The 12333-nt window shown below is 53.0% G+C and overlaps 1 protein-coding gene across 1 annotated transcript in view; it reads left to right on the forward strand.

Annotated features, from left to right (window-relative positions):
- Positions 1–12169: 12169 nt before the first annotated feature.
- DBH (dopamine beta-hydroxylase (dopamine beta-monooxygenase)) overlaps positions 12170–12333 on the forward strand; it is a gene marked incomplete at its 3' end in the record, with an annotated part of 14281 nt that continues 14117 nt past the window's right edge. Inside the window, 2 exon segments of the mRNA XM_009582965.1 lie at positions 12170–12327; positions 12329–12333. The exon segment at positions 12329–12333 is cut by the window's right edge and continues 203 nt beyond it. Of these exon segments, the coding sequence (XP_009581260.1) occupies positions 12170–12327; positions 12329–12333 (163 nt within the window).

A 12333-nucleotide genomic window follows, 5' to 3' on the forward strand; every position in this document is an offset into this window, starting at 1 on the left:
AGCCGGGTCACCACCTCACAGAGCCGGGTCACCCCCCACGGAGCCGGGTCACCCCCCCACGGAGCCGCAGGACACCGCAGTTTGGCCGAGGGAGCCTTCATCCCCGGTGTTGGTGCAGGGAAAGCATCCCACCCCACCCCAGGGAGAAAGGGGAGAAAACCAAGGCAAACCCTACAGCGTCCCCCGTTTAGCCCCCCAAGGGTCCTGGGGCATTTTACACGTGCCATGACTTTGTCCCGTGCGCCGTTTATCAGGAGCTGCGCTGAGGTTTTTGCGGTCTGATTTTGGTGACAGCCACCCCTGGGGAGGGGAGCGTGTCTCCTCTTCCCAAATCCGTGCCCGTTCCAGCACAACCTCAGCTACTTTAGAAGTCCTCATCCCAAGCTTTCTCTGAAGACACCGACTAGTGCATGTTCAGCACTAGCAGTGGTGATGGGGATTCACAAGACTTCGTTAGTGTCAGGGTGGTTACCACCTCCCAGAGCTGAAAAAAGCAGTGTTTGGTAATAGCAGAACTTGGGACAAAACCCGGCGATCCAAGCTGCTGTTATCCCTCTAGCAAGTGGGCAACCGGCTACTGCTGCAGAGGCACCGGCACGGAAAGGACTGTCACACCCATGCATTGAGGTTGTCCCCTCTCCCCAAGCTGGTGTGACAGGGAACCAAAAACTGCCCCAGCTCTCCCACTGCATCCCCTGGGCTCAGCAGCCGCTCGTCCCCAGGTTCTCTGCGGAGCAGCGCAGCGCCTTCGCTCCCCCGGGCATGGAGGATGCTCAGCACGTCTCAGGAGGCCCTGCCAGCCCTGCCTAATTGCACCCCTTGCCATCAGCCTCGGCTGCTGTCACCCACGTTGTCTGCGAGCTGTCAAACTCCTCAGGTAGCAGGGACCCTTCTGCCTCTTCCAGCCTCCTGGCGATGACGCTGGGAAGACGAGCGTGCTCAGCCTGGGCTGCCTCCGTCTGTCGGGACGCGTGACTTTTGCCCCACAGCGTTCATTTCCCTGGCCTGACTTGCATTTGCAGTCCCAAAGTTATTCCTAAGAGCTAACTTAATTTTTCTCTTCGGCAGTTTTAGCCCATCGATACTTGTTCTGTCCTTGTTGACTGATGAGAATAATTAGTCTCTGGTCCTTTTATAACACATCTGCTCTTTTTAAGATGGTATCGCTTATAGCACTCTTTTAATCTATAGAGAGGGAAACAGTCGCTTTTAATTAATTGCTCCCTAAATAAACTAATTACTGCCAGTAATTTCAGCATACTTTGCACACAGTTCAAACGCCTGTGCAGAGATCTGAAAGGCAAGCCACCCAGTCTAATGACAAGAAATGAAAGCAAGGGGGCAAAATATAGTTTATCTTCAGAGAGTCTACTTAAGACTATTAATGTTTAATTGTTATAGACCATATTGGTTAGTACTGAACTGTCTATGTCATGGTTCCTGTTCAGTTTTGCTTCAAGGTTGCTTGGATTATGTGCAAAAGATACTGAAAAGCTATGCCAGGAAAAAAACAATTTTAGCTTTTTATTGCTTTTATGGGTCAAACATCATTGTCTAGCAATTTATCATTGAATCTTTGTTCAGAAATATGAACGATAGAGGTTCTTTGCTTGGGCCATTCATTTCGGTTTCTATGCCTGGACTCCTGCACTGCAATAAACAGCCCCCTTGCTTCCCAGTGAGTATGTCAAAGCAATTTGCCACTAATCTGAGCCCAGGATAGAAACAAGGAAAAACAATGTTATAACAACGACTTAACAAATACTTGGGCTGCCTTGAGCAAATATAGACCTTGTTTTCTGGACTAACACGAGGTCCACTTACTCTAAGAGCAATTATGTGAAGATCAGTTACCTATGAAGGAGACAAATGTTTTTATAATATACATCTGTATCGCAGTGGTGTGCAAGACCTCTGTTGCGAGCACGGTCTTGTCGTGCTAGGGGCTGTACAAACACAGAGCTCAAAGAGCTCTGATCCCCTAGACGTTGCAACATAAATTTTTACAGAAGGAAAGTGCTAATTAATATCCACAGTTTGGGAGCCAGTCCATGGCCTCGCGAGCTGGCAGCTGGCCAGTCTCAACTTTTATCAACCCCTCTTGCCATTTGGGAAGTGTCCTGTGCCTGCCAAGTTTGTGGGATAAACAGACCAGCAGCAGCCAAGAGCCAAGTCATTTGTAGGTTTTAAGTACAGTATTCAGGTTATAAACACCTGCTTTCCTCCACCGCCACCAGTGGGTTATTCTCAGCGTAAATCCTTTCGTGACTTCACACATTCACACCCCTGCACCCAAAAATCCTTGGTTCCCTCACACTTGACTCAGGACTTGGGATCAAACTGCCCAGGAATATTGTATGATCTTCCCTTCGCTCAGCATCTAAGGCCACTCTCTAGGCTTTTTTTTTCCACCTCCAGCTTGCTCCATCCCCAGCGAGCAACTCGTAATGCACTGCCACCAGGGAAGGGCAGGTTCCCATCTGCTTGTCATGACCCATGTCCTTCTGAGACTCCCCTTAACCTAGGGGCTACATGACCACAAACCACAACCAAACCTCGGTATTGCTGGGAGCAATGGGCTACTGAAACACTGCCCAGTTTTCTGTACGTATTCCCAGTGCTCCTCCAGCCTGGGGGATAGTGGTGCCATTTCTAGATTCAAGCCTCTTTCAGCAACTGCAGTTTGGTGGGCACGACACAAATCAAGTGCATGGCCTCTCAGAGACGCAACAAAAAAACCAAAACAGCTGAAATAGGGTAGCAGAGGGCACTTAATACCGCCAAAGGATCACACTGCTTCTGCCAGTGCTTTGCTCCAGCAGGGAAACACAGCGTTAGGGCTCTAATAAACCAGCCCCGTGCATTTTGCAGGCACAGACCACGCATCTTCTGCCTATCGCAGACACTGGAGCGGGTTTGGATGCAGCAGCCAGGTACAGGGACAGCACGACCTTGTCGTCACCTGCCAAATACTGTCTTTTTCCATTCCTAAGGGCAGGGCCTTTTCCTTTGCTGCTCTGTGGCATTGCTTTTTGCTTTAAGCTCCCCAGCAGTAAGTAGGGCCCCATGTGTGCAGCTTTGCAGGAAGAGGCTTACCTGTTACTCCTCGTAGTGACAGTTGCTCTCTGGTCCCGATGGAATTGCGGGGTCCTTTGCTCTGCCTCTTCCCTGTGATAATGCAGGCACCTTCTCTGGGACAGTCTCCAAGCTGATCCCAAATATCCAGCCTGAAAGGTCTCCACTCCATTGTCCTCTTCTCACTGGGACGTGAGCACACGCTCACAGCGCCTCAGCCACCTTCACTGGATTTAAATGCAATGTTTTTGTTTAGGTGAGAACAACAGCCTGATCCCCAGGTGTGTGCTCTTCCATGGCAGCCTTTCTCCCCCCTGCTTTAATCACAAACAATATAGGAACCACCTGGCTTATAAACACAGTCCTAACAACCGCCCATAACCAGGACCTTGCTTGGTGTCCCTCCTGCACCTACTGCTCCCCGCTGCCGTGCCTTGCAGCACTGATTTGGGCAGGTGTGGAGCTGAAGATGCCCTGGGGCCAAGCCTGCCACATGTTACTCTGAGAGGTCTCTGTCCTTGAAGGTGACGACCTCAGAGTGCCGAGGGATGCGTCTGCTCAAAAGAGTTAACAAAGCAACAACAGAGAGAAACTGCTTCTTAAACAAGTGGTTTTAACTCAAACAGATGGATTACCCAGTGCCACAAGCCAGCGTGCTCCACGCTCGCTGTGTTAAACATCCCCAGCCCGTCACCGACACCGTACGCCAAGGCTCGCGGGGTAACATCGACCTCAGCCAGAGCAACGTGGGTCAGAGGTGCTCTGAGGGAACATGCGTTTAAAAGCCGCTCCGTGGCAGGGCTTGCCTGGCACATCATGTCGCATCGCACCCGTCAGCTCGCGCCTCTGCACCCGACGTGACGTGCCAGACTTGCTGGAACGTGATCCTGTGCCGCCGCTGCTTCGGCTGGAAGTGCCAACAGAAGGAAGGGCTTAGGGAGGCAGGGGGTGAGCTTAAGGGTGCTCACCACGGATTCCCCCGTGCCTCTTTACACAGGGCAGTCCTCGCCCCAGAGGCATGCATACTGGGGGGGCTGCTGGCTTGAAGGGCCATGTGAGGAGCTGGAGGAATAATCCTTCCATGGGCATCTGGGCCATGGTGGGGATAGTGCAGAGCCTTCTGTCACAGCCTTGGAAAGCCAAAGAGAACATATCTCCTGGAAACACCTTCCCCTTCAAGCTTATTGACCCCTTTAAGGTTGTCAAGAGGTTTGTAAGGCAAGCACTCCCTGTACAAAAGCCATGTTGAGTTTTCTGAAGGAAATCGTATTTATTCGCTATTTCTATCCTCTATTAGACCTTCTGCTAACTTGTCTGCTACAAACCTCAAGCGTGCAGGGCCTGCAGCCTTTGTCATTTAATGCACCAACCCTTTTGCTAAGCTGATAAAGCTCCATCTTCAAACTCCTCAGGCTCTTTTGGCCCCATGTCCTTGCCTGGATCGGCTCCTCTTGATGTTGATCCTGGCTTGCTGTGTAATCTTCAGGAAGCAGCTTAGTGCCAGAACACAATGGCTAGAGGAAAAGCAACAAGAAAGGCTGGCATCAAAGAGCAGAGCCCCACGCAAAAGGGCTCAGCACCAACCCACCCCCCCCGAAAACTCACATGGCAGACAGCCCTTCCCCTGGATCCATGCTCACAGCAGATTCCAGCTCCTTTTATTGTTGTTTCCTACCAAATCAAAGAAGAGCTCTTCCCCACCACTCTGGAGACACAAGAGGTCACTTCATGAAAATTAAGATGGGTCCTGCAAAATCAGGGATGACAGGGAATGCAGGGTGTCATGCAGCTGAAGAGCAAAAACTGGATTTTGTGTGGTTTTAAACAATAAAGCAGATCTTTTCTTACTGAGTTTGGTATTCTCCACCACATGCCAGAAAATGAAGCATGGAAAGATGTCTGCTTGGATTCACGGGGAGAGCGATAGGAGAGAAAACAAGCGGATGAATGGTCGTCCCATGGTGAAGGGCATCTGGAAGGCCACGAGGGATCTAAAGCAGCCGTGGGCTGGGGACGTCACCCACAGGTGAGCACGGAGGATGAGAAGAGGAAGCCACTGATGGAGACTGGGAGCTTGGGGGTAGCACCTGCTGGGAAGAGAAAAGCCATCCCCATGATAGGACTGGAGCGAGCTTGTCATGCCTCTTGCAGAACGAGGCTAGAGCGGGGTTTATCCTGCTTGGAGCATCTTTTGCAGGGACACATGAATCTGTGTTACAATGCGTGGAGATGGTTATTGCAAAGCCACTTTATTTATGGTGTTTTTATTGGCAGGGGAGTGGGAGTGCAATACAATTTTAGCCACTTTGATGTCTCCATCTCCCTTACATCCCACCTCCATTTCTAGAGCAGTTTTTTTCTTTAAATTACATGATTCCTCAAACTGTACAAGGGACTTTCTGTACCTGAGATGGTATGAGATTAGCTGAATGGTCTTGCTGAGCAGGGTCAGGTGTGATGATGACTGTACGTCTCCACCACCATCACCAGTCCTGGCCCCCACCAGCTGCAGGCAGCAGGATCTCCTTGCATATGGCAGAAACCAGGTAGGGCCAAGATCTGTGTGAAGCTCAGCTAGGATGAACTTGAGTGTGAAGAACGATGCACTTCACACCACGATCTGCAGGGAGCCCAGCTCTCGGGCACGAGCAGGGTCAGTAAGCAGCCTAGACAGCAGAACTTCTGTAATCATTTTAGAAGCCTCCTGCGGAAGATCGGAGGGAGTCTCCAGAGCTACCGAGTCCGACACCACCGTTCAGTTATGCTCCACTTCTCAAAGCTAACACAAATCTCTCCCACTGGCGCTATCCACTGGATCACACAACCCTTTATAAACAAACCCAGAGAACGCTTTTGTCTCTTCCTGTCCTTTTCAGATATTTTGGGTATTTGTGGCAATCTCTCCTGTTTATATAACAAAGCCACAGCCCAGTGTTTGTGGCACCATATCCATGGTAACCCTAATATAGCATGCACAGGCGACTAGATTTCATTAGGTGGCTCAGCTGCGGCAGCACTGGGGAGGGAATTTCTCTGGGATGCTGAGCTGCGCAAGCAGCCTGGTGGGAAGGGGCCTGGCTGCCCACCCAGCCTCGAGCACGTGGCGAGGCAGCTCCTCCCAAAGAGCAAATGATGCTCTCCTTTTGCTAACTTTGGCCTTTTCCTTGCTCTCCCATCACCAGCTCACCATGGCGTGGTGCTGGGCGCAGCCCATCCACCTGCCTTTCGTGCTGCAGAAGAGCCGCGGGTGCATGGCTGGCCCGAGAGGGGAGGCAGAAGAGATGGGAGCTCGCCTCCGTGCATGGCAGTCCTCACCTCCGCTGCCAGAGCAGGAGCAGCGGGACCAAGCCGTAAAGGGCAGCTGATGTCCAGTTCTGTCTCAGATTTGGGGAGATTCCTGCAGTGGCAGTGGGGAGGTCCGACTGCACGGTTGGGGCTGGGTCCCCTTCGGACGTGGTCCTTGTCGGGGGTGAGGCAGCGGACATTACTTGGTGTAAGAGAGAGAAAATTTGGTCCTGAGGAAGGCAAAAAAAGAGAAACGGGTTAGGAGAAAGCAAGAAGGTGGAACGAGCAGAGTCTTAGCAAGGGGGACGTTACAGCGTTTGTTGCTCTTACAGCGTTTGTGCTGCAAGGCACAAACTCACATGCAAGGAGGAGAAAACGGCTCTTCCCACCACTGCTGGGTCACGGTCTCCTCGGTGTCCTGTCTCGGTTAGCGTCCAGCACATCCGCGGGTTAAATAGCAACTGCTGCAGTCACGTGCGGAGATTCCCGTGCAGTCCCTTGCAAAACAATGCAGCCCAGAGATAACCACCCCAAATCGTTCGTACTGTGGCTCAGCAAGGCCCAGGTGACATAGAGACATTAAATACTTGTCTGTGCCTCTGTTGGGCAAATGCAAACTCAGACTTGCCACCCCAGCACCCTCTCGGTGCATAACGAAGCCAACGAGCAGCCTGCAGATCCCTTCTGATTTGTTATGGGCAGAGAACAGGGCAAAGTGATCCTTTTAAAAAGGATGATAAACAATTCTCCCGACCCTGGGATGTGTATCGAACAGTTCCTGTGAGCCACAGGGCTGGTCCAGACTCTACGGCTCCGGTACGAAGGGTTAGGAGTGGATCTGGCCAGAGAAATTGCACACAGCGTTGATCAGGGCAGGGGTCCCTGGGACTCTGCACAATTGAGCATCTCCCCGATGTGCCAGCCTCCTCTTCCCCCTTCTCATACCGCATCGGGTCCAGCCTGAGTCAGACACTGCCTAACCTCATCAGCACCGAGGCAAATTCGATCCTGGCGCTGGCTGGCCATGGACGGGGGCTGCAAACGGCAGAGCCCCCGGGGCACGGAGAGCTGCACCCGGCCATGCGGGAGCAGACAGCGAGCTTCCCTTCCCTCCCTGCCCTCACCCAAATTCAATTTCCATTTATGTTAGTGAGGCAATGGATTATAGCTCGGAGGGGTGCTGCCTGCTTCAGTCCCTGATTTGGTGCATCAATTGTGTTTAAACCTACTTACCTGTAAGTCAGTCTTTGTTCCAGGCAGGCAGCCCTCACCTCCTGCCGATGGAGGCAGCTGCTTCCCCGAGCTCCCCATCACAAATGGCACGCACTGCTGCTTTCAGGGCTCTGCAAACTACAGCTTATCTCCTTTGAGGGCTGGCTTTGCATCCAGGGTCGTTAGTGGCAATGAAAGGCCATGGTAGTTTCAGCACATCACCAGGAGGGTTTGGACGTGCGGCTCTGCAAAGGACGAGGCCAGCAACACCCGGCAGGGCATTAATGCTGCTGCTGGGGTTCGAACGGCATCCAGCACAGCCGAGCTGGGGTCTGGGGGACACATCTGAGCACTGTCCATTAAAAATAGCCCTTCTCCGGGGGCTGAAGGCATGCTCCAGGTATTCCCTGTGCATTACTGTACCCTTAGCTCTTTTCTGCCAGGGAGTTTGGCAGGCTCTGCCTGGAGCGGGGCAGGGGGGTGTGCGGGGAGACCCGAGTCTCGTCTCCAGCACAGGATGCTCCCATGTTAGTGCCAGCGCAATCATGCCGGCGTTAGCTCCGGCGAGAGCTTGCAGGTGTACAGAAAGCCGCTGCCTCTGCTCTGTGTTCGAGGAAAGGGGCTGAACCCACGGCTCCCATCCTGCAGCCCTCCCGGTGCTCCTCCCGGCAGCTGGCCCGCGGGAAGCCGCTCTGCGTCAGCCCCGAGCGGTCAGAGTTTCGGAGTCAGGAAACTGGCATTTCTACATCTCATTGAAGTCTTAAACACCCGGAGCAATGAGTGGAAAGCTGGATCCTCGCTACTCGCCTGGATTTATGAGCAATGACTGGGGAGAAACTGAAGGGGGGAGAGAGAGATATACATAATTTTTTTCTCTTTAAATAAATTCTCACTGCTTATCTGCAAAGTTCAGCTGTTTTCAAGCTGACCTACCCGCGTTATGCTGTTCCACCACAAATTCCTTCTGTATGGGAAAGCTCAGGAGCTCCACTTGTGCACGCCAGCAACCTGGGGTTTCATCTCTAATAGACAGAGGCAGAACTCGTTAGCTAAGGACCCCCTCCCGCCCCCCCGGTGAGGATCATTTGCCTTTCTGCCATGCTGGCAGCTCAGCTTCTTTCCCCTTAGAATGAGGAAACAAAGCCAAGAGAGGAGGAGAAGTGGATGAATCTGTGCTTGGAGGAGGTTAGAAACGGGGGGCAAGGCAAAAATCTGTTCCCAGGGGCTTTTGTCACGCAGCCAGACGTCTACCCAAGCAGCCAGGGCTGGAGGACGAGGGACATCCATCTGACGCTTTCAGACAAGGATCTCAGAGCACAGCGCGTCCAGGAACGAGCCCAGGAGCCTCAGGCGAAGGGGAGCTGCTGCCTCCTCCTTCGGGAAGATGAGCGGAGCTGCGGGTCGGTTGAGCGGTGGAGGTGCAGGGGCACTGCGGGGGTTCGGTTCACACCTCCTGCGGGTATGGCCCCAAGAGCTGTCTGGGTGGGAGCCCTTCCAGGCAGCTCTAATGACCTCCCGCACGTTAAGCTATCCGGACATGTGCTTTTAAAGCTGACACCAGCAGCAGCAGGAGGGCTGGTGTGGGGCCGGGCTGTGCACTGGGGTCACTGCTCCCACGGGGTGCAGGATGGGGCCAAGGGATGCGCTTGTGGGAGAGCTCAGCTCTCCGGCTTTCTCTCTGCTTTGGCCTTTTGCCTGATAAAGCTGAACGAGAGACCAAAACCTCTAACCAGCAGGTCACCGACAAGGAGAGACTCTCCGGATCAATTGCCACATTCCTGGGTAATGGTTGTATCTTAGGACAGTAAAACCTCATCGAATTTAACATAGAGATGCACACATTGATGATTCATTAAAACACCCGGGCGCTGAGCTGAATCTATTTCCCCTCATTACACAGGCTGGGAAATGTGGATCTGCCCCCGTGACATTGCTGCAAGGACCACGAGTGAAACCCAAGCCCCAGAGGGGACCAGAGGGGACTCCGCACAGAAGGCATCTGAGAGCATCGCTTGTCACGTGAACCAGCATTAATAAAACAAGACCACAAACTCTGAGACTAAAGCAAGGCAGTGTGTGTGTATCAAAGAGCTTGCGGCGGTTCGTTATAATTCCAATTAACATAGAAAAGTTAATAACCGAAAGAGAATACATCAGACTTGAAACAAATTAGAAGGGGGAGGGGGAGAGACAAAAGGTATCTTTAAACTGGATCCAAGGTCCCAGCTGCTACAAAAGGAAAGAAATAACAAATATTTATCATCTCCAAAGGTCCAGGCAGGCAGGGCCTTTGAAGGGACCTAGGGTGGGAGAGGAGCTGGGCTTTGCATGGGGATCCTTATTTTTGCTTAAATGCTGTGCTGGGTTTGGAATGGCCAGAAATAATTCATGGAGAGGAGAGGAGAGGAGAGGAGAGGGAAGGGTTTCATTTCTGGCTGTTTGGGGACAATCAGTGTTTTCTCTGGCATTTAGCTTTGCAGAGAAAATATTTCAAACACTGTCAATATTACTTAAAGCCTGGGAGCGCAGACAAGGCCCTGCTCACAATCAGGGCTCCTTTGTGCTAATTGCATCATTAGAAAGCAGAAGAGCAAATCTCAAAGCATCTCCCATTTGCGTCCTATTCCTGAGACACTCAACCTCATGGGATAATTATCTAAATAATCAGTGCAGGGCGGATATTCTCTCCTTGTCCCATCCCAGAGTAATGCCATTTGACAAGAGGAGCACATCCCAGGTGCTGGTCACCCGGTGCTAAACTCTGTACCACTCCGATGAGAAACTGCCAGGAGGAAAACGCAATCAGACAGGAACGTTCACCCGCACTTGGGTCACCACCGCCTCAGCAACCGCCGGACCGGAGACCCGGGGCAGCACCGCTGGACCCTTATTTCTCCCAGGTACTCTCAGGGGTGAAATCCAGGCAATGCCAGCACTGCAAAGCCCCCAGGGCTCCCGGGGTTGGGGGGGCCATTCCCTGGCACTGGGGAGAAGAGCAGCCTTGGAGCTGCTGGGGCAGGAGGCTGAGAAGGGCTGAGTTCTGTTCCCGTGACAGTTATTAACCAAAAATGTCATTTTCCACCTGGAAAAGTAAACTGAGTCCCTGAGGTGCCCTCCACAGATAATATATCCCCGTGGGGTATTTTGGAGGGGGGTAGGAGTTGGGACTCCCCAGCAGTAAGTCACTTCCTCGCTGCGGTCCCCATCAGCTGCCTCCTCCAGCCATCGCGGCTGAGTCTGTTCACACTCCCCGCGTCCTCCCAGGCACTCTGATGAACGATACGGCATGCTGCTCCTAACGTGCCATTCATTCTAATTTTCTTCCTTGATTTCTCTGAGCATTGACAAGCTGGGGTGACTCTGTCTGGTTTGTGCCCTTTCTGTCCCTGGCTGCTGGGCTGTCTCCAACACTGGGGTGCACAGGAAAGACCCCATGAGATGCCAGGACCCCAGCTCAGCACTGCCAGGCTGGCTCTACCCTGCTAAAATACACTCTTGCAGCATTTTCCTGGAGGTGTGATCAAGATTACATGTAAAACTATTATTAACAGGTTAAAAAACGGATGGAGGCTGACATGGGAGGAGAACAGCCAGCTCCCACACTGTCTCCGGCTGAGCTATCGGGCTGGCCCACTGGAGCAGAAGGCACCATTGCCACCACCCAAAACGTGGGAAGGACATGTCTTTTCCTGGGACCCTCCCTCTGGACCTGCTCTGACACCCACGAGAGCTTCAGCAAACGACACCGCAGTCAGCTTGGAGAGGTTCATTTTAAACCCAGCAGCGACTAAAGGACCATGGGGCTCCGGGTCGCTTGGCTTGGCTCAGCTTTCGGCAGCATCTCATGCAAACATGTCCCCAGGGAGGCCAGCCTCCAAAAATAAACAAACACAGAAACGGCTCCCCGGGCTTTGTGCCGTTGGCGGGGCCTCTGGGAGGGAACGTGCAGCAGGACGGGTCCCTGCGGTCCAGCCCAGACCTTGCACAGCCTGAGCAACACGCCGCAACAGGGCTGGGGGGAGCCGAGGGGTCCCCAGGGTGGGTTTGGGCCAGCTGACCTGCTAGGCATGGACCTGCGTGGTTACTCAGAGGAGCAAAAAGAAAATGGGGATGCACACAGTGATACCCTGACCTGCACCCAGCAGAGCGGGTTAGGTGTCCATCAGGCAGCTGACCCTGGGATTTGATCCTCCCTAGTCACCTTTTGGGTGATAAGTGATCCCAGGCTGGGGGACATGGGGGGCTGTGGCTGGGATGGCCCCTGGGGCTATCCCGGAGCTTTCGCCCTGCAGAGCTGGGCAAGAGGCACCGCAAGCGGGGCAGAGTGAGTCCACGTAGGGCTCAGCAAGAGCAGTTTGCGAGTAGACAGCCCTTTCCAGCCACTAAGGAAGATTTAAGAGCGAATAACATCAGCCCAGTCGAATTCAATTGCTATTGATAATGTCCATGTGCAATTAGAGCCAATTAAGGGGAGGCAGCAAATGACAAGCGTTTGGTCAGGAGGTGGGGGGGTCAATACAACAATCCAATTTCCCAACAACCAAATGTAATTAAAGAGTATCACTTACCCAGCTTGCCCAGGAGGGCCAGCGCATAAATGGGCAAAGCCAGGCGCGCGGGTGCCGTCCTGCCCAGCATGCAGACCTCCGGGAGCAAGCCCTGCCCCTGCCCCAGCTTCAAGCTGCGGGAAGTGGCATCCATGTACTTCACCATGATCGCGGTGTTCCTGGTCATCTTGGTGGTGGCCCTGCAGGGCTCGGT

Source organism: Fulmarus glacialis, unplaced genomic scaffold, assembly GCF_000690835.1.
Source record: "Fulmarus glacialis isolate BGI_N327 unplaced genomic scaffold, ASM69083v1 scaffold32778, whole genome shotgun sequence".
Classification (NCBI taxonomy): Eukaryota; Metazoa; Chordata; class Aves; order Procellariiformes; family Procellariidae; genus Fulmarus; species Fulmarus glacialis.